General features: G+C 43.4%; 2 protein-coding genes across 5 annotated transcripts; both read right to left on the bottom strand.

Annotated features, from left to right (window-relative positions):
• Positions 1–18: 18 nt before the first annotated feature.
• Positions 19–12970, bottom strand: RRH (retinal pigment epithelium-derived rhodopsin homolog). The gene is made up of 7 exons (XM_077300622.1): positions 11179–12970; positions 9080–9270; positions 7868–7967; positions 5658–5811; positions 3571–3739; positions 1750–1928; positions 19–844 (listed from the first exon to the last, which is right to left on the bottom strand). The coding sequence occupies exons 1-7, from the start codon at positions 11282–11284 to the stop codon at positions 742–744; spliced, it is 1002 nt and encodes a 333-aa protein (XP_077156737.1). The 5' UTR covers positions 11285–12970; the 3' UTR covers positions 19–741.
• A 227-nt stretch (positions 12971–13197) lies between these two features.
• On the bottom strand, positions 13198–20460 carry GAR1 (GAR1 ribonucleoprotein). Of its 4 annotated transcripts, XM_077300624.1 has the most exons (8): positions 20244–20377; positions 19852–19960; positions 17659–17818; positions 17421–17575; positions 15711–15770; positions 14832–14970; positions 14573–14644; positions 13198–13499 (listed from the first exon to the last, which is right to left on the bottom strand). In XM_077300624.1, the coding sequence occupies exons 3-8, from the start codon at positions 17813–17815 to the stop codon at positions 13486–13488; spliced, it is 597 nt and encodes a 198-aa protein (XP_077156739.1). In that variant the 5' UTR covers positions 17816–17818; positions 19852–19960; positions 20244–20377; the 3' UTR covers positions 13198–13485. The 4 variants fall into 4 exon arrangements, with proteins under 4 accessions (XP_077156739.1, XP_077156738.1, XP_077156741.1 ...); XM_077300623.1 differs by lacking the exon at positions 19852–19960 and having other exon boundaries at positions 20244–20460; XM_077300626.1 differs by lacking the exons at positions 19852–19960; positions 20244–20377 and adding an exon at positions 20082–20205.
• Between the last annotated feature and the right edge of the window lie 365 nt (positions 20461–20825).

Genomic DNA, 20825 nt, shown 5'->3' on the forward strand with positions numbered 1-20825 from the left:
TACCTTTTTACAAGGAGGACACAAAAGTAAAACAATAGCGCTAACCAATATAGATTTTGCTTTATTATAGATGCTAGTAACATGACAGCAGCTGGGCTGAATCAGACCAAGTGTCCATCTAGTTCAGCATCTTGTTTCTTATAGTAGCCAAGAAAAAGACTTAAAAGCAGGATGCAGAGGCCAAAGCTTCACTAGTGACTGCCCCACAGAAACTGATATTCAAAGGCATACTGTCTTCGAACATGGAGGTTTCATTATTAGCCATTATGGCCAATAGTCATCAATGAACTTATCCTCCATAGATTTGTCTAAACACTTTTTAAAGCCACTTAAAGATGGTGTTCTAATGGATTATTCCTAGTAGAAGTGACCCCTAAAGGCTTAATTCTAAACAGTTGCACAAAGGGTCAAGAAGAACGATCCCTTTGTTGGTGTTATGCTACTGCTGGTAGCAGCTGGCACAATGCCAACAAGACCTCCCACTTTTTATAGGAAGAGGGATGCCTGTATCACCAGAGATGCCGAAGAGGTGGTGGGGTGAGAGCACGAAGCAAGATGGACTAGTGGTCTGACTCCATATAAGACAGACATTCATACAGTAATCTGATCAGGTTGAGAAGTCCATCCATTTGACAGGAGGCAAAGCAATCTGTGAAACAGGTTCTACTTTTCTTTTCAGGGAGTCTACATGCGAAAGATATGAGCAAGTAAAGGTGATGGAAGTGTTTTCCAGCAGTTTCTTCATGCGACAGTACTTTGAGACATGTTCATTGGTAAGGCATTGGTGATGGCCATCTCTGGTTGAGGCTGACATCGAACCATAGCAAGGATGGCCCTTCGAAACCTACAGCAAGGAGAAATGTTTTTGATGTTGGACAAGGGAAACCCTTAGTAAGGATAGCTCTTCAAAACCAACAACAAGGAGAAATGTTTTTGATCTTCACCAAGAGAAATCCATTCAAAGGTTTAAGGGAAGGACCATGGCTCAGTGGTAGAACATCTGCTTGACATGCAGATGCTATTAAGCTCAGTCACCAGCATCTCCAAGAGTAGGTGATGTGAAAGACTTCTACCTGAGACGCTGTAGAGCTACTGATGATCACAGGAGACAATGCTGTGTCTCTGAATAAAGCCGCTTCACATGTTCAGAAGAATGTAATGTACATTCTTACCATCTCCAAACAATTCCTTAAAAATTGTCACAGGAGCATTGGCTGTTTTATTTTCACTGCTGCAGCACAGTGGTTTGGCACTTTCATGAAGCTGTCCATTATGACCCAAGGTCTCAGGAAGTCCAAACTCCATTAGTAACACCTACCTAAAGTTCTCGTGCAATTTGTGGAGGTCCTCCTGAAGTTGTTTACAGTCAGCCGTGGTTTTCACCATAATGATTAATTTAGTGTCATCTGCAAACAAGGCCACTACACTGCTTATTCCCAATTCCAGATCATTCTCCCTAGAATCAGGGTTGCCAACCTCTGTGTGGGGCCTGGGAACCTCTCAGAATTGCAATTGACCACCAGACTATAGATATCAGTTTCCCTGAAGAAAATGGCAAGGTCAGAGGGTAGACTCTACAGCATTACCTCCCAGCTAAGCTGCCTCCCCTCCCCAGGTTCTACTCAAATCTCTAGGAATATCCCAACCCAGAGTTCGCAAACGTACCAGGAATACACATAAATGTTGGCTTTGGGGAAGGATTCCCACCAGCTGTCACATACTCCCAACCAGGCCAAAGGGACCACTTACTTTTTGTTTGCAATGACATAAATACAGGGATTGTAGAATGTGGAGGACTTGGCAAAGAGTGGTGCTATGATCGCCATCGCTGGGGAAATTTTCTTTGGATCTCCAAAAGATGCCCATAAGCACACGATAGAATATGGAGACCAAGCCAGCAGAAACATTAAAATCATGACCACAGACATCTGTAGAAGAGAAAATGTTGTCTTGTCAGATATCAGTATTTCTGTTTAAACCTGTATTCATTAAATCAGTTCCTCATTCCATTTATATCTAATTCCCTTTTTTGCTCTTAAACTAGTAAATTTCAGTGAAGCTGACTTAGAAATGGAGTATTTTGAGAATTTTGGGAAATAGAAGCACTTAAGCCTTTGAGCTTAAAAAAGACAATGGGATTAGTCACACTATTAAGTTCTGCCATGCATTTAAGAGGCCCGGCAGTTCCAGGTCCTGTGCTCAAACAGGCCATTATTACATTTAATATTTTATCCTCTTCAACAGCCTTTCAGAATTTTTATAAAGGACTAGAAGGCTGACAAAATCTTCTAACACATATATAAAATTTGCTGTTTTGCATTGTACTCATTGATATAGTTGACAAGAAACAGTCATATATTTGATGTAGAATATAGCTTGGTCATGAAGATGAAACTCAAGTACTTTGGCCACCTCATGAGAAGGAAGGACTCCCTGGAGAAGAGCCTAATGCTGGGAGCAATTGAGGGCAAAAGAAGAAGGGGACGACAGAGAATGAGGTGGCTGGAAGCAGTAGGTGCAAACTTAAATGGACTCCGGGGAATGATAGAGGACAGGAAGGCCTGGAGGATCATTGTCCATGGGGTCGCGATGGGTCGGACACGACTTCGCAACTAACAACAACAACAACAACATAGCTTGGTCAAGATAAAAAGGACTATTTAAGGTGCATCAGGGTCAGCAGCAACCTTGGGACCAAAGATGGAACAAGCTGGTCCCTCATGGTACCTAGTCAGCTTGGAATGGTACATATCACAGAAATGTCACATTCCTGGAGGGCTTATAGAATCATAGTTACAAAGTTAAGCATGAAAATAATGGTTTTATAATTAATACTATTTTGTACACTTGAATGTACATGTATTTATTACTTGAATTTTTCTGGAAATATTTTAAAAGACTTCATTCATATTTAAACATAGTTCATTTGTTGCTATGTAAGTGTGACTGCTGTGTGGACTGTGGGGTCAGAAGGTGAATTTCCTCCAGTCAAAACTGTCCAAGGATTCTGGGGTTTTTTTTGGGGGGGGGCATCATCTGGACATGGAATTGGGGTCACTGTGAGTGGGCAGGTGATTGTAAACCTCATCAAAAATACCATTGAGCTGAAAGAGGGGGTGATTGGAGAAAGATCCAGAGGAAGATCAAAATGAGTCAGGTGACCACAGATCTCCATACCAGCCTTTTTCAAGCTTTTGTCCATGGAGGAGCCCCTGAAATATTTTTCAGGCTTTGAGGAACCCCGGAACCTAGCCAGAAGTTAGGTCAGCAGGTCATGCTCCCCTGCCACACCCAAGGAGGACTGAGAGGGTAGAAGAAAGGAGGCAGTTTGAGGCAGGAGTAGACATTCAGGCTTTGCCCCCTTTCCCCAGGCAAGAATGCCAACCCCGGGGGTCAATGGAAGCAGCCAGTTCCCTGCTTTCTTGGCAATGCTGGGAGTAGTTTGTGGCTGAGTCCATTAAGGCAGGGTGTAGGGGAAAGGCCAGGGAGATCCCCACTATGTGCATCCATACAGGAAGATCATAATTGGGCCACATCTCTAAAAAGGAACCATCAAAATTATAGCCATACCTTGGTTACATCAGCTTGATCAGACCAGTCTGTGCCGATGCTTTCCACAGAATTGCTTCTGGCATACTGCTTCATAGTTTGTGAAACATTGTAGTAGCAGTAAAACATGACCGATAAGGGGACGACAAAATTTACAGCAATTACAGACATTGTGAAGGAAACAAAGGATCTGAAGGTTAAAAAATAGAAACAAGATGGAAATAACTAGAAAATGCCGTCCAATCCGGCTTTACAGTAACTTTAGAACCAATGAGAATGAGGTTCTGACAGAATTTTGACCTTTTAATATCACATTGTGCAACTGAACGAACATTTTTAAAAGGCCTCATTCAGACAATCATTCAGCTCCATTTAATCATCAGATATTATGCAGCCCATGTGAGGTCACATCCAGGGATCAACTGTGACCCAGTGGCTCCATGTAGGGGACCTCTAACACTTGTGTCAGAATTATGTGCCCAGCTGCATTGTGACCACTGCAACCATCAGAATAATACCTTTTAAAGGCATGCCACCACATATGGGTAAGATGGACAGCTGCTCTTAAGATGAGCATTTTCTGTTGTGAATCCCAAATGGAAGAATAAGCAGTCTGAGGAGGCCAGGAGAGCTCCAAAGCTCCTAGCATTTCACAGAATGGGCCTTTTAAATAAAAGATATAAGGGTGTCGTTTATTGTAGCGGTCCCCAACCTTTCTCAGGTCAGGGACCGCCTCCGGAGTGAGGGAAGAGCCAACGGCCCGGGTGCTGCGAAAACGCGCACGTGCAATTGCCGCGCATGCATGTTTTCGCCACCAGGTGGCGCTAACGTGCATGTGCAGCAACTGAGCGTGCATGTTTTCGCCACTAGGTGGCGCCAACGCGCATGCACGGCAACAGCGCACATGCGCGTTTGCATCACCGCCATGCCAGCGGCTGCGCCTGCCTCTTCCCTTCCTTCTTGCTGCCGGCGGTGGAAGGCAGGTGTGGCTGGCGGCGGCCCGATACCGTGGCCTTTGCGGCCCGCCACCGGGCCGCGGACCAGGGATTGATGACCCCTGGTTTATTGCACCTGTTTACATTATGTTACCTTGTTCTTACTGCATTATTTTCTAATTCTGGAATCTGTCTTGAACCTCTACAAGAAAGGGGGAATACAGCTAACAAGTAACATTATCTTCCATCCTTTTCAAAATTGCATTCTTACCCATTTTAGAGTTACCAACCTCCAGGTAACACGTAGAGATCTCCCATCATTACAATTGAACTCCAGATGACCAAGATCAGTTCACCTGGAGAAAGTGGATGCTTTAGAGAGTAGACTATGACATTATGCCGAGGTCCCTCTCCTTCTTAAGTCATGTCCTTCCCTGGTTCCATGCCCCAAATTTCCAGGTCTTTCCCAACCAAGAGGTGGCAACCCTATCCATATTCCCTTTCCAGTTACCATTATTGATCCAAATGGAATACAGATAATAGAAATAACCTATGCAGGCCTTTAATTGAACTTGATTTCAGCTTGACCTTGGGAGAGGCAACATGAGATAGATTCATGGCTATCCTTCCCATTGTCTTATTGGTAAGCTTGGTAGAGTAGTTAAGAGCAGTGACGTCTAATCTGGAGAGGTGGGTTTAATTCTCCAGTCCTCCACATGCAGCCAGCTGGGTGACCTTGAGCCAGTCATAGTTCTCTTAGAAGAGAGAGCTTTGTAAGAACAGCTCTATCAGAACTCTTTCAGCCCACCTACCTCACAGGGTGTCTGTTGTGGGGAGAGGAAGAGAAGGCAATTGTAATCCACTTTGAGACTCCTTCAGGTAGTGAAAAGTAGGGTATAAAACCCAACTCTTTTTCTTCTCTCCCAAACAGATAAAGTCAGAGGGATGACTTAAGTTATTTTCTGATTCCTTTTGGACAGAGAAATCTCATGAGCATCTGCTTGAGAAACCGGCCCATACATTCTTGGAGGGGAAAGCAGAGGTTTCTTGCATTTGCTTCCCCATCTCTTCCTTTCCATCCCGTACTAATGTGATATTCCCCAAGACAATGCACTTTTCAAGAATGATGAAGGGCTGTCCTCAGGAGACAATATCCCACACTTCAAAACATACGTGTCATTTTTTCTCCAGTTTACAGTACAGGTGGCGCCAGTCGGATCAGGGGCATAGCTTGCCCAGCCCACCACAGGCATGGAGGCCCAAAAGACAGCATTAATCCAGGCAGCAAGAATCAGGGTGGTGTAGTTGCGAGCCGAGAGGTTTCTACCTATTGTGAAATACACAATTTATTCATGTGTAACTTTATACTTTAAAAAATTTCAGAGCAATCAACATGGTTGTCTTCCCTTAAGCCTGTGTTCTTCAGCCCCCCCCCCCCCCACCTACAGTTGCCTTCTACGGGTTGGGGAATTCCTGGAGGAGCCTAGGGTACGTGGGGCTTGGGAATAATGCCATATAGATTCCACCTTCATAGCGGCCTTTTTCTCCAGGTGAACTGACCTCTGTAGCCTAGAAATCAGCTGCAATTCTGAGAGATCTCCAGGCCTGAGCACCAGTGGGCTGAACAGGAGGCCCAGCCACATGTGTTGAGAATGCAGGGTCCACCCATTTGACTTTTTTCATGTCCACTAAAAACAGGTCCATGTGCAGGATTTTTAAAAGAACTTTTGTGAAACTTCTTAACTAGTTCTTCCTCACCATTTTGTGGATTTTAAAACGTTTTCTATTATTTCTCTATATTGCACCATTGTAATTAGGTTTTCGTTGATTCAACGAGTAGCTTTTTGTATTATTTCATTTAATCTTTCGGGGGGGGGCTAAGCCCCCACAAAAACCCCTTGTGTGTGACCTTGACTGAGAGGAACGGAAGGGCAGTAAGGCAAAGGGCTCTGGATCTAGACCACATTTCCCTCAGTGGAATGTAACACTCCTTGATAAGACTGCAATGCTGCTCCTGGAAGCTGGAAGATCCTGAGGAATCACATGAGGGACAAAAGGGAGGTCTGCAGCAGGAAAGGGCAGAAATTAGACCTCCCCTTCCATTAATGAGAAATGCAACCCCGCCTCCAGCCTAAAGTTACTCAGTGGAGGAAAAATTCTTTTTAGAACAGGCAGGCTCAGAGAACTCTGCCATGACAGAAACTCTTTCCTTCACTGCCTCTCCCCACCTGATCCAGTCATCTCACACCCCTGCCCATGCTCTCAGCAGAGCCCATCTGCCCAGGATAGGTGACCTTTCATAGGTGGGTGGGCGTTTTACACTTTAAGCACAGGTGAGCAGTACTGGTCTGGTAACAGCATGGAGGTTAATCTGGGGGGAGGGATTGGAGAGGGTTTCTCTGAATCTTACTGGCTTCTTCCTCACTATAGTAACACCTAGGGATGCAAGCCTCCAGATGGGACATGGGCATCCCCTGGAATTATAATCATCTCAAGACCACAGAGATCAATGGATGCTCCCCGGGCTCTATCCCCAAATCTCCAGGAGCTTCCCAACCTGGATTCAGCAACCCTACCCTACTCACAATCCCTCACCAGTGGTCGGGGAGACCTGGAAACCCTACTTGGTCCTCCTTACATTTCCTGTTCCACGTTGTTTTCCACAGTTCTTTCCATGAGACCATAACTCTGGCTTCTTCTCCCATCATAGGATATCACATTAATATGTTACACGACTGTCATGTATTCACAAGCACAGTGTGTCCCATACTACTTGCTGCCTGCCGGGTCCTTGGTCTGAAAAGCTGAAGACCCCTGTGCTATGTTTTGGTGAACAACTCTGACATTATGTCTTCCCATCTCCAAAATTACATATTATTTTCCTGCCAAAGGTCCATTTCTCCAGTTTTGTGCCAGGGAGCATTTGGTAGAGGGTAAACTATTCTCGCAGATTTAGCTGCCTTGTTTCACTGCATTTTTTAATTGTGCATTATTTATTATTTTGTTGCTAGCCACCAAATCTGATCCCTAGCCTGCCCTCCTTCCTCCCTAATGAAGTCTAAGGTGCTATTGCGGTATAGCATTCATCTCTCAGATCTGACCTCTGACTGGTTACCTATCTCTTCCCATCCCAATATGTTGCTATTCATTCTGTTTGGTGACAACCACTAACTGCAGTGAGTCGGGCTGTATAATTTATCCCAAACTACAAAGGCAATCAACAAGACAAATTCTTGTATGACTGTCATATATAAGCAAGATGCAAAGTCAGAGGATATGCAAAAGCAAGTAATGACTGAAGTTTAGATGATTTCTTCTCAATTTCTATTAGATTTTGTAAACAGAACAAATGCATTTTTGTGCAAGGAAAAAGAATACAGTACCTATATGGGGCTTGCAGATTGTCAGGTAGCGATCAACTGCTACCACAGTAAGCAAACCGATACTTGCCATTCCAAAAAAGATATTTAAAGCAGCATAGATCTGAAAATTAATAAGACAGTAATATGATTTTAAGCCATCAGTGGTATTTATTATTTCTGAAGATTTTGAATCCTGCTACCTTTTGTTATGAAGAAAATACTGCTGTCTCCAGATGTGCATTCCAAGATCAGAATGTTTATATTTCCAACTAGTCTATAATCCTTTACCATCCCTGAGCTTAGGAGGCAAATTTCATCAAGAGTATAGCTGCCAAAATGCCGTATTATATTAATAATCAGGGTACTTCTATTACCATCCTATGTCAAATGTTCCAATGTCCCAGACCCATCTTTGCCCTTCACCTCTGTATCCCTCCTACTCTGTACTTCTCATCAAACCCGATTTCTTTGTGATTCACCCGCTCCCCCTTATCCAAAAGCTCCCATCTAACCCCTTTTCTGGCACCTCGGGGCCTTTGACAATGTTTAACCCCTAATAACCCTCACCGCTGGATGTACAAGTTAGTGCAAGAAGCAAAGATCCTTTCTGCAGTTTCCCGCAGCAAGAATGCTACCCTAGGCAGCCATCTAGTGGCAAGACTAGCTTTCTGAGAACTAATTTACTGAGAGACAATTACTCTGTTTAGGCACATACTTTCTCACGGCTGCTTCATGGGGCTCCACAGCACAAAAATGGAGATGTGCCCAAAACTATAGACTCATGTGGTCCATGGTACACCTTGCAGCAATCAAATGTGCCAAAATCAACATACCTAAATGCAGACCGGGGGGGAAAAACCCTTGTGTGTTATTCCTTATGCTCTGGAAGAATGTTGACCCAGGCATTATTAACTGTACCTTTCAATTTCCAGAGAGAAGCAAAAGGTTTAATCAGTGTGATTTCACAGCATGCTTCTAGGAAGGTAATGCTGCTAATAGGCACATTACACAATCATTCAAAGGGTTTGATGTGTACCTCCCACCATGATTCATATTTTTCTCTTGCCAGTCCCCCAAGAAGGGTATATATGGCCCTCCCCTACCTTATTTGATTTTCATCACAGTCCTATGAAGAAGCCCAAACTGAAAGTGACTAACCGGCTTAAAGTCTCCTCTAAGTGGCACAGCTTAACAGGAAAACATTTTGACCCAGGATGACTAAAGCTCCAGTACCTGGCAGCCCACATAGCCAAATTTCCAGCTACCATGCAAATCTGAAGCTGCTGACATGGGATACCCAATCCCACTCACTCCAATGTCAGTAAAAGCCAGGTTGATAATGATGGCATTGGTTGCTGTCCGAAGTTCCCTGTATTTAACAAAGATTCCCAATACGATAATGTTGCTGAGGAGGCTTATGACTCCTGCCAAGAGAAAGCAAAAGGCAGAGGAACATTTAATACAGAATACTTTTATTTAGAAAATAAGACTGTGCCCATCTGGTCTGAAGTCTCATGCCATTTATGAAGATGTCCCTCGTACAGTGGTCAAATTCATTGACCAATACTCTTAAGTACAAACTTAGTGCATTACTATTCCCCCAGGCTTCTAAGCAGCTCAGCTGTCCCTTCCTTTCATCTTCACAACCACCCTATGAAGAAGGTTGGGGTGAAACAGAATGATTGGCTTAGGGCCATCCTTTACATTCCATGGCACATGTAAACTTGAACTTTGGTCTTTCCAAGCCTAGTCCCATCTGCGAGCTCTCAAAGACCATTCTTTTTCTTTTTTCATAAAAAGCTATGTATAATTAGAAGTTTACACCACATATACTCACAATCTTGGTTTTATCCTGAGGCTGATTTAGCATTCATATGCATATATTTTCTACAGCATCCTTTTGTTTTCCTTATGGATCCAGATTTCCCTCAACTTCTTCAATTATAAACATGCAAATGTTCTGAGAACAGAGCCCTGGATGAGCAAGATCTGGACGCCATGAGGCCAAACATCTCTTGGGCTCCCAACCTCCATGAACAAAATCAAATGGCTTAACTACTTGATCACTAAGCCTCACATAACAGCTGCAGAAGTCAACAAAATGTCACACCTTATAAGTTAATATTGGGAAATTGGTATCACAGGCCAATGATAATATGCGGGCAATTAGAAACCAAACACATCATTGATGTACGTTGACATCAAGCAGGGTCTTGCCCTACACTTTCATAGGGAAACATTACTTTCTTTGAAGCTTTCATACCTATTGCAATAAAGATTGAAGCAAAGTTAGCTGAAAGCTTTATATTTCACATTGCTGGCTCTCTTTTTTCTTACAAATTGTTCAAATTATAAGTATGTATCCAACAGAGGGTCTGATTCTATACCAAATAAGGCAGGCTGTTCTGAAAAGGGTTAATAGCTAAAAGGTGGTTTATAACCCAAGCACACCAATAAATGGAATTTCACATCTTCTGTGATACATAGCATCTTTGGCCAGCTCCGGGTGTGTATATGTGCAGCTGCAACTGTAACCAGTTTGGTGTAGTGGTTAGGAGTGTGGACTTCTAATCTGGCGAGCCGGGTTTGATTCTGCGCTCCCCCACATGCAGCCAGCTGGGTGACCTTGGGCTCGCCACGGCTCTGATAAAGCTGTTGTGACCGAGCAGTAATATCAGGGCTCTCTCAGCCTCACCTCCCTCACAGGGTGTCTGTTGTGGGGAGAGGAAAGGGAAGGAGACTGTAAGCTGCTTTGAGACTCCTTCAAGTAGAGAAAAGCAGCATATAAGAACCAATTTTTCTTCAACTCTTCTAACTGGAACATAATTTGATCCATTTCCCAAGGCTTTGGTTATATTTAGACTGAGCTACTGCGATGCACTTTACAGGGCACTCTTTTAAAGACTGTTCTGGAACTTCATAACATTGTAACTAGATTGCCAAGAGATACACCTGTTATTGTGGAAACCTCAAAATCCTGGTTATTGTGTTTAAATTCCTAAATGGTCTGGGAGCAGGGATCTTTAAGGAGTCTGGCTGAGATCTTTGTTCATCCAACAAACCCCAACTTTAGAAGGTGGGCCGAAGCCAGTTCCAACCATTCATACGGTGTCACAATCCCCAACAAATCCCTTTGATTTTTCTGAATGTCAAGCAAGATTTTTCTGCAGTTAACAAATTCATGATAAAGTTTACGGCTTTATATTTTGCATTTTGGTACCTCTCTTAAATCTTATTAAAAACAGAGGATGTTTTGAGCCCTCCCCCCCCCCCCGCGTTATTAACACAGAATGCCTCAACCCAAGTCCTAAATCCCATTAAGAAGTTCATACCTGCTGTTATCAAATACGCCGCAACTATGTTGTGCTCAGTCTGAGTAAAAACTGATCGAGGTTCGTGTTCGCTCTCTGAAGTGTTCGCAGAACCATTCAGAACCATTGCAGGGAAAAGCAGGTTGGGAATCCCCCTGCAGGCCAAGCTTGCAAGAGGCCATTCAAAGAACACCGCAAGGCTTTTCTGACAAAGTCCTTCCCCTGTTAAAACTGGAGCAGATCTTACACACTGAAAGGCTCCCAACGGGATTTAGGCTAAAGTGCAAAGGGGTTTACATTCTCAGCCCATGAAAGGCAAGGGCTCGTTAGCTCAACAAAGACCAACACACAGCCTTGTGTTGTTGTTTTTTAACAAGACGCTTATGAGCTATGGCATTATGACTGAAGAGATTAGCAGTTGCTGAGTCCCCACCATTCCTACTGCTACCGATTGTTTTCCTTAAAATATTGCAAAGGGCAGGGGAATGGATTGGGGCTTGGTTCAAAATAGTAAAAAATGACCCAAGATGCTTACAATATCAGGTCAACCCCCTCCCCTCTTTTAAAAAATAGGACACAGGCGTAAAGGGTAGAAAACAATCTCTCCCCCTCAGACACAAGTTCTTGATCACAGATGCTGGTATTTCTCTTGCAAAGGAATAAGAAGTACTCATACTCTATACCAGGCTTTCACAACCAGGGTTTCCTGAATGGATAGGTGTTAATTGAATTTTAATATATTTTTAATGTTAAACACTTATTGGGAGATATGACTATATATGGCCAAGTTGCCCCGGTCCCATGGCCAATGATGGGGCTGGAGAGGGTGGGAAGGGAAGGGCCCTGTACACAGCTATGCTTCCCAACCATATTTGGCATGACTGCATCATTTCTGAGATTTTTCGAAGCCTGAAGAAAGTTTCGGTGGTTTCTCACTGGTAAAAAAAAATTGAGAAAGGCTGCTTCTATACACTACCTATCCATTCCCGCCCCCTGAGGGTAGGGGGATTTGTACTAGATATCAGGTAAGTGGGAAAGATTGTAGTCATCAATAGAGTGGTCCCAATGTTGATCACAGATCTTCAGTTTTACATGTAGCTTCATTAAAAATGTCATCCCCTTAATGTTATTTATACAGAAAGCTTTGCAGATCCGCATCATAATCTGAAATCCAACTGGAAATATCTTTAAAGTACCTGTTTGAGAAGTACTATTGAGCATTCTCGAGGATAATCAGAAACCTCTCACGTTTGTCATCATACCATTGCACTGGAGGAGGGCCAAAAATGTAATGCAGGAAGTTCCACACAAACCACAATCCCCCCCTCCATTCTCAGGCAGTTTGCAGCCTACCAGACTTTGCACAGAGACAAATACACAAATGCATTGTGTATTATTTTCATTAGCTACTGGTCTGCTCCACTTATGCAACCCTATCTTATATTCTACACCCAGGAATGTGAAGATGACTACGTAGAGAAATGTTAGCACATCAGCCATCTCACCTTGAGCAGATTTACTCAAGTGAGTGCCACAAAAGTTCAATCACTTTCAGTTGTGTGAAGTGGGCCCAGGTGTGAAGCCCAAAGCAGTTCACAGCTATTTCTGTGATTCACTTATGCAAGAACTCATGCAGAAGTGAAAATGTTGCACTCATCTAGTCTGCAATTGTTTCTGCGTAACATAGGCACAGCATGATTTCTTGGTCCACACTCTCTTACAACATCGGTGCAGGATTGAGATTCTGTCCCTTGACTGCATACCACCATAGGAGGCTACAAAACTGCCCCTCCAAGAAACGTACACAACATCCCTAAAAATATAATATGGGTATAAAAGGAACCTCACTTATGACACTTGTGAATGTTAGAAATATAATTGTAAAATAGCATTCAAGTTGTCTTGACAACTACTCTTTTAAGCTTGTCAAAACCAAAAACCAAGACACTGAGTTTTGGGGAAAGGGGGACAGAAGGGCAAAGCATTGTGCGTGATATTTCAAACCTGCAAGGTATTTCATTACGTTTGCCTCTTCTGAGGTTTTCATCAAAAACAAACATCTTTTTGTTTATTACAAAAATAGCATTCCATTTCACATCTGATGCAAACAAGAAGTCCGAATATATTTCACGGTAAGAATGGAAAGATCATTACAGCTCTTCAGAAACTGTCCTCTCTTAATAGTTATTCAGGAGCCAGAGGCAAGGCCACACTTTGTCCCTTTAGTCCACAGGCAAAGCACATCTCTTACAATGTTCAAATTTACAAGAGATCATCTCAGAGCATCCAGTAAATGAAGCTAGAAGTGTAGAGTTTTCCAGATGTCATTTAACGCCCTCTACCTGATTGGAAAGACAAAAGAACAGATTAAATTATTTTACAGCCACAGTTTGGAAGCAATGTATTATTATTATTTAAGAAGATGTGGGTCTTCCAAGATGAGCCAGTGAGGACCCTAGTGGCTGCATTCTGCCCATGAAGATGCTAAATAGCATGGGAGATAGTACCGCCACATGTGGTAGCCCACAAGGTGCAATAATGTTTCCCGCACTGCCAAGAACACAGACACCAAAGGGCTGTTCCACGAATCCCTGCCCCAGCAAAGCAGTGGGCCAGTAACTCATGTATGACCACATCAAATGTAGTGGCTCTTATAATAAAGAGCTGCAGCAGCCATCTCTTCAGACAACTTATTTACTACTCATGTCGTATGTATGTAATGTAGCCAGAAGACCCTATGATTGTCTGGCTGCCAGGCTAGAGATGCTTGGAGGTGGTTTGCCATTGCTCACCCCAGCATCATGGTCTCAGTATTCCTTGGAGGTCACCCTTCCAAGCACTAGTCAACACCAGACCCTTCTTAGCTTCTAAGTGCTGATGGGAGGGGCCTTGCCTGGGATCTCCAGGTCAGGCTGTGTCTTTCTACTATGTCCACTGGAGATGCTGAAACTGTAAAAGAATTGAGCTGGGTGCTCTACTAAAGTGTTTTTCAAATCACCTCCTATCAAGGAACCTTTTCCATAGACATGACACCTGAGGAATACTGATATATATGCCAAAAAAGGACTCAAGAATGTTCTCCAGTACAAATTCATGCATAGGGCACCAGCTAGGCTCTGATGCTCACTGCTGTTCCCCTGGAACTCAGCACATGCCAAAGCACCCAACCCTGTTCTGTGGCTGCAGTCTGCACGAGATCAGAGCTAGCTGGTAAGTGGTGCTTTAAAGAAGACTATCTTAAGCTTCCTCAATCACAGTCAGAAAGCCATTTCTCTACAGCATCAAAAACCAAAAGGCTGCTTAGAAGGCCTGCCGCAGAGGGGACAGTGCCCCAAACATTTTAAAGGGTGACATTAGTCAATTTGGCCTTGGAATCGGCATCAGTCATTTGAACATCTGCTACAAATATCCTTACCTCTAAATCCACGGCCGCCACCTCCACCTCGTCCACCTCTGAACCCACCACCTCGAGCACCACGGAAACCACCTGCAGATACAGAAACAGTGTAGACAGATTTTATGGGCATCAAATAGATAAGAAAACTATGCAGAGAACTATTCACAACCTCCAAAAGTATCTTGCTTTCCGAACTGGCTCTTTCACCTTCCTGGAAAGAATTTCCCTTGCTTCACAATATATCTCTGAACACACCGGATTAAAAAACACATCATACCTCCACCTCTGCCACCTCTGCCGCCACCTCTCCCTCCACCACGCCCGCCTCTGCCTCTTCCTCTTGGAGGTCCTTTCTCACCAGGAGGCCTTGGCAAAAACCTTTGCAACGGGAGCAATTTTGCTGGATCAATAAAGAACTGCAGGGGGGAGATCGAGGAAAAAAACCAGAGTTTAGCTTTGTTAATCCTTCCCCCTTTCTTACATTGCCAACATCCTCCACATTTCAGAGCCACGTCTGGAATGAAGGTGCCCACCACAATGCTACAATTGCCTTGCTCAAACTGAAAGGACAATGAAGTTCCGGTGGAACAAACTGAGGCGATAAACTCAATTTATATTGCAGATCCTCCACAAGGTTTGCCAACATGTGACTTAAACAAAACAGCAACATAGGTAGAATGCATATGTGCACAACAGAGGGGCTAAGGGAAAAGGTTAACTATTTCCTTTCTCACACACAAACACCCTTGCTGGGTCCTTGGCAGATGTCATCTCCGTACTTCCCTTTCCAGTTGCTATTTACCCTGGATGGGGACATTTCTTAGAAAAAAAATAAAAAGATTAGCATCTACTCTGTATTTGTCTTTTCCCTCTATTTAGGGGAATGGGGGATATTTCTATTAAGTAAACTATTTTTGTGTGTTGGGGAGTGGGGAGTCTCACACCCTGTCTTGCTTCACAGCCATGACCCAAACCAACCCTATTGCAAGATTTAATGGCACATGGGAAAATTCAATCACAAATCTCCTTGTAGCACATAGTCTGGGCCCGATTTCAACCGGACCGTGCTGCAGCGCAATGTATTTAATGCTATACACGTGTATTTAGTGCAGATTATTTTGCTTGCTAAATTTCTCACAGGATGAACTGCGCTCACCTTTTGTAGCTTTTTGAAGGATGACGCTTTCATATTTTCTGACAATTTGACTGAAAAATACTGTTAGAAATTTAAGGATCATATGATAAACATTTATAACTCCCTTTGTTAAACAATAACAGTAGCTTTGTTAAGGCAATGTGTGAGTCACGTGATTGTCTTTTTAGTATTTATGTTAGAAAATCCCAGTGTTTCTGTAGAGCGATGTGTATTCCATAATCCTTTTCCAGTTTACATTTCAGGCAGGATTAGTATCCTCAGCCAGTAGTCCCTGTTCTTAAAGATTAATACAAAAAAGGTGCAGCTGTATCATAAAATATGATGGTAAAAATCACTACCCTGGGAACAGCTGCCCTTTAGAAGCATTTAGTGTAACAAAACACAGTTGTACTTGAGAAACCCTATCTACGAAAACACTAAGCCTCAGAACCCACTTAACTTGGATTTTTATTTGGTAATTATATTCCACTAGGTTGGAAATACTTCTCACCTAATCCTTAAGAGACTTTCCAAATCCAACTGGAGCCAATCGATTTCTCTGCAAAGTCATTCAAACAAAATCCCTCGCAGCTCGGAGAGGAAGAGCTAGACTGCAGTCAAGAGACCATGTTAAGCTGCCCTTTCATGAAGGTTCCCAGAAAACCTACAAAGGCTTTAAGCCAAAATCCTCACCGACAATAAGATTAAGGAGTTCCTGCACTAAATGTCCTAGAAGTACTGTCAGAAAACTGAGCTGCAGCCATTCAAACAGGACATCACTTTAAAACTTGAACATAGGAAAGATTTTGTTATTAGACGTCTGTTTGTTTGCTTCTGATCAACCTTGACTTTTACTGCACTGAGAATGACCTGCACTGATCCAGGACTGTCTCATACAGGTTTTTCCTGCTGATGTGAGAGAAGACCCTTTGGTCTTCTGAAAGGGCTAACTATGCAGTGGTCAAAAGCCACACAGCAGGGGGTTGCAGGAGCAAGGAATCAGAAATGATATTTTGGTCTCCACCATTACAAAAAACAGGAGGATCCAATCTCACATTTCAGCTGATAAGTTACTCTACCTGCCATTGATGACAATAACTGCTTGTGTGACTGCATTAGCTTAGAAAGGGTGAGATAGTATCACAGTGTACTGAAGTCACAACCAAATGTGATTATCAGAATTAAATGCTGTGGTCTCAACCTCTACTTACACAGTTCACCTTTTCTTTTCCCTAACATTGTCACCAGAGTATGACCTTTGGAATCGAAAATCCTCTTTCCTATTCTCCATATGCCCAGGTACCAGCTCAGCTTCTGTAGGGCAAGTACTGAATATTGGTCCCTAAATATGCATCCCCTGGGGTAAGAATCTTATAACTTTCAGGAAAGGCCCAAGATACCCTTCATCTCATCTACATCACTGTTCAAGTAAGGACAATCAGTGCAATTCTTTCACACCAAGTAAAGCTTAGAAATTCAAAACATTAGTAGGGTCCAGCCTTGGTAGGGTGAAATATCAACCACCAATTAGCTTATCCTTTTATAAACTATAGAAGAAGAGAGAAACTGCAAGGTCTGTTTAACATCTACAGAGCTCGGCTCCTTTTAGATGTTACTATAGTGTTAACCACTCTGGATTTTCCTTTTTTAAAAGCAAATGCAGAACATAGATATAGACACCGTAAAGGATGTTCATCGGTAAAAAATCAAAAGTACACTATTAAAGGATACAAAGTCTCTGAGCTGCCCAAATATTTCATCCACTTTCCCAATCTGCTCTTTATTTTCTAAGTAGACTGGTGCATTGAAATACGGTACTTTGTTTTCCTGAGTTGTACATTTGCAAACAAGGTCATCTTCGCACGGGTGCATAAACTCTCCCAGGACTGTAAATAAGTAGAAAAATGTATTGATATCATGCATTCAAACAGAATATGAGTTTTAAAAATCCAGAATTAATGTAACTTACTGACAACACTTTCTGGGGGTCCTTGATCATATCTATTGAAGCCTCCTCGGCCAAATCCACCTCTTCCACCACCACGTCCTCCTCTGTTGAAGCCACCACCACCACCACGATTGAAGCCTCTGCCCCGATTACCACCGCCTCTTCCCCGAAATGACATCTCCTGTTCAACACAAATTGGAATTAACAGGCCTTCTCAGCAACTGTCCAGATTGCATCACCCCATATATTAGTGACAGTCAATACATTAAACGAGTGACACAGTTATTAAATAGAGAGATGTGAAAGCCAGTTGATATCCTTTTTTTCATGGAAAAAGTGAGAAGTTCTAGGCAGCACTGAAAAAACTGCCTATAAGTGAAATAGTTTTTAATGCATGGTTTTATTCATACAAAACGTACAGCATTGAGAGATCTGAATGGTTCTACCCACCCCTCCAGGACAAAACCATTTGGGGAGTGCTGAAAAAAATAATATCCTAGAAACCTGCCTGTCCCACAATGTGTAAAATGGATTAAAACAGCATAAAAAGTAGAAATCTGCACTTCATTTTCCATTCCCTTTAATATTGGGCAAATTTAAAATTTGGCTTGTCAAAAAGGTATTTATCCTTTAAAATTCCATCAAGATGTCCATCAATACAATTTCAAACACAGAAAAACATTTTTAGAGTATTGCATAGATTTAAATGTTATTATTTTTTTCTAAACCACCTCGGGCAGATTTCCTGGAAAAGCAGCATACTATTCTAACAAATAAATAATACTGTCTACTTACAAAGGCTACCATGAGACAAAGAATGCAAGAAAAAAAATCTTCCTGCTTTTCTATTCAATTATAGAGCATAACACTGTCTAAGAGAGAGCGTGGTATAGTGGTTAAGAGCAGCAGACTTTAATTCGGAGAACTGGGTTTGATTCCGCATTCCTCCACATACAGCCAGCTGGGTCACCTTTGACTAGTCACAGTTCTCTTACAATTGTTCTCACAGAGCCATTATCTCAGTGCTCTCTCACGTCCACCAACACCACAGGGTGTGCTTTGGGAAAAGAATGGAAATTTGTCTGTAAGCCACTTTGATATTCCTTCAGGTAGAGAAAAGCAGAGTATCAAAAACAGCTGACAATACAGAGATTAAAACCTTATCCCCAAGAGTACTTTAAAACATTTAATATCATCCATAGTGCCTGAAATGTCAGGCTCGGTGTAGTGGTTTGGAGCGCAGACTTCTAATCTGGCAAGCCAAGTTTGATTCCCTGCTCTCCCACATGCAGCCAGCTGGGTGACCTTGGGCTCACCACAGCAGTGAAAAAGCTGTTCTGAGTGAGCAATAATATCAGGGATCTCTCAGCCTCACCTACCTCACAGGGTGTCTGTTTATGGCCCATTATGCACGGCCGCCGAAACGGCAATTTCGGGTCACATGGAAAACGCGGAGGGGGAAGACGCGACGCACACCGGTTATGCACGGGGCGGGGCGCGACGGCGGCAAAACCCAGAGTAACCCATTATGCACTCGGCGATCCGGGGGGCGCTTCTGGTTGCGCCCCGGTCACCCGGAAGCTGCGCTTTCTTCCGCATTTCGCTAACGCGGCTTTTTTGGCGGCATGCACCGAAGCTGCGGCCGGTTGCAGCCGGCACCGTGTGTTATCGGTGATTTTAGTCGCTGCCATTCCACCCCGAATGTGCGCTAAAACCCCTGTGCATAATGGGTCATTGGGAGAAGAAAGGGAAGGCGATTGTAAGCTGCTTTCAGACTCCTGGTATAGAAAACCAACTCTTCTTCTTATGAGAGGCTCTAATAGCAGTACATATTGGGCAATTTCTTTTAAAGGTTGGAAATAAACATCTCCTCCTGTCCTTTTCCTATCCTTAGGCCTAGGGTATTACTCTAACACAAACATGTAGAACGAAGTTTGAGTACAGGGGCACCTTTCAAGCCAACTAAGTTTAATTCTGGGTATTAGCTTTCATGTACATGCACACTTCTTCAGATACCACACACAAACCAAAGCTTACACTGAAAATTAAACTTTTGTCAGTTTTAAAGGTGACTTAGGACTCAAACTCTGTTCTATTGCTTCCCAACGACACGACCACTCACCTGAAACTATCTGGTACGTGGTTTGTACATCTAACACAAACAAGTTTAAATCATGCACAGAAAGCCACCCGTAATAAAAGTCCTAAACGTACGGGCAGATTAGAAAGATCCAGTGTTTTGTCTCAGCTGATTTCTCAAAATGACCCTGTCAGATTCAACTACGGCTTCTTTTCCCTAGAGAGAGGCGTCGTCACCCAAGGGCTGCAAAAATAGAAAAAACAACGATCATGCGCCCACTTAATTGAAAGTGGGACCCACGAAACCTTACTGATCTCAAAGTAATAGCCCTGTATTTTAAACTCAGAAATAAACTCTACTCAACTCCATCCTTCGCCCAGATGTCTGTGTTTCATCTGAGCGTCCACGCCATTCATAAGCAGGCTCGGCAGAAGAAAGCCGCCAGCCTGACGCCAAAGAAGCCCATCACATCCGCACCCCCCCCCCAAAGAAAGAAATCAAAATCCCCCCCAACAACTGCACTCACCGAAAACAACCCTCCTCCCCACGTGGCTCTCCGAAGGAGCCCAAGCCGGCAACCTCTGATGACGTCAACCACCGGCGCCGCACCCGCTCTCTGCCTGGCGCATGCGCCACGCGGACAACTTCCCTCGAAATTCTGGGAAGCCCAAACTCAGCGGTCAGGAGCGTGCCGTAAAGTGCGCGGCTCCGGTTTCACGACAGTTTGAGAGGGATCATAAAAATCAAGCTATGTGGTAAAAGAAAGGCGTCGCACCGAATTGGTTTTTGGCTCTTGTGTCCGACGCCAAGTCACAGAGATTCCAATAGCGGTTTTAAATTATTGCCGCACGTTGGGGCTTATTATTTCCTCTGATTTTATGAGGGCATGCAGCTGAACTTCCGGTATTACTCCGGAAGCTGTTGTTGGCCTTGGTTTTACGGGAGGACGGGGTGCGGCCGCTCTAGCTTTGCGTTTCTGTGCCCCATATTGGCCCTCATGACGACTGCCGGCTCGTCCAGGGCAATTTAAATATGAATGAGGACGGCCTCCACGTATCCATGGGGCTTGGTGGTTAAAATACTGAGCTCTAACGGCTCAAGTTTAAAT

The sequence above is a fragment of the Paroedura picta genome, chromosome 10, assembly GCF_049243985.1.
Source record: "Paroedura picta isolate Pp20150507F chromosome 10, Ppicta_v3.0, whole genome shotgun sequence".
In the NCBI taxonomy this organism is placed as follows: domain Eukaryota; kingdom Metazoa; phylum Chordata; class Lepidosauria; order Squamata; family Gekkonidae; genus Paroedura; species Paroedura picta.

Excerpts from the sequence above, each read along its gene's own strand:
- RRH (XM_077300622.1), bottom strand. The coding sequence starts at position 11,284 with ATGGTTCTGAATGGTTCTGCGAACACTTCAGAGAGCGAACACGAACCT. Across the intron at positions 9,271-11,178 it reads GGCGTATTTGATAACAGCAG|GAGTCATAAGCCTCCTCAGC; the intron begins GTATGAACTTCT and ends TTCTCTTGGCAG. Across the intron at positions 845-1,749 it reads TATGTCATTGCAAACAAAAA|GTTTCGAAGGGCCATCCTTG; the intron begins GTAAGTGGTCCC and ends TCCTTGCTGTAG.
- GAR1 (XM_077300623.1), bottom strand. The coding sequence starts at position 17,815 with ATGTCATTTCGGGGAAGAGGCGGTGGTAATCGGGGCAGAGGCTTCAAT. Across the intron at positions 17,576-17,658 it reads ACCCCCAGAAAGTGTTGTCA|TCCTGGGAGAGTTTATGCAC; the intron begins GTAAGTTACATT and ends ACTTATTTACAG. Across the intron at positions 14,971-15,710 it reads CCTTCAAAAAGCTACAAAAG|TTCTTTATTGATCCAGCAAA; the intron begins GTGAGCGCAGTT and ends TCCCCCCTGCAG.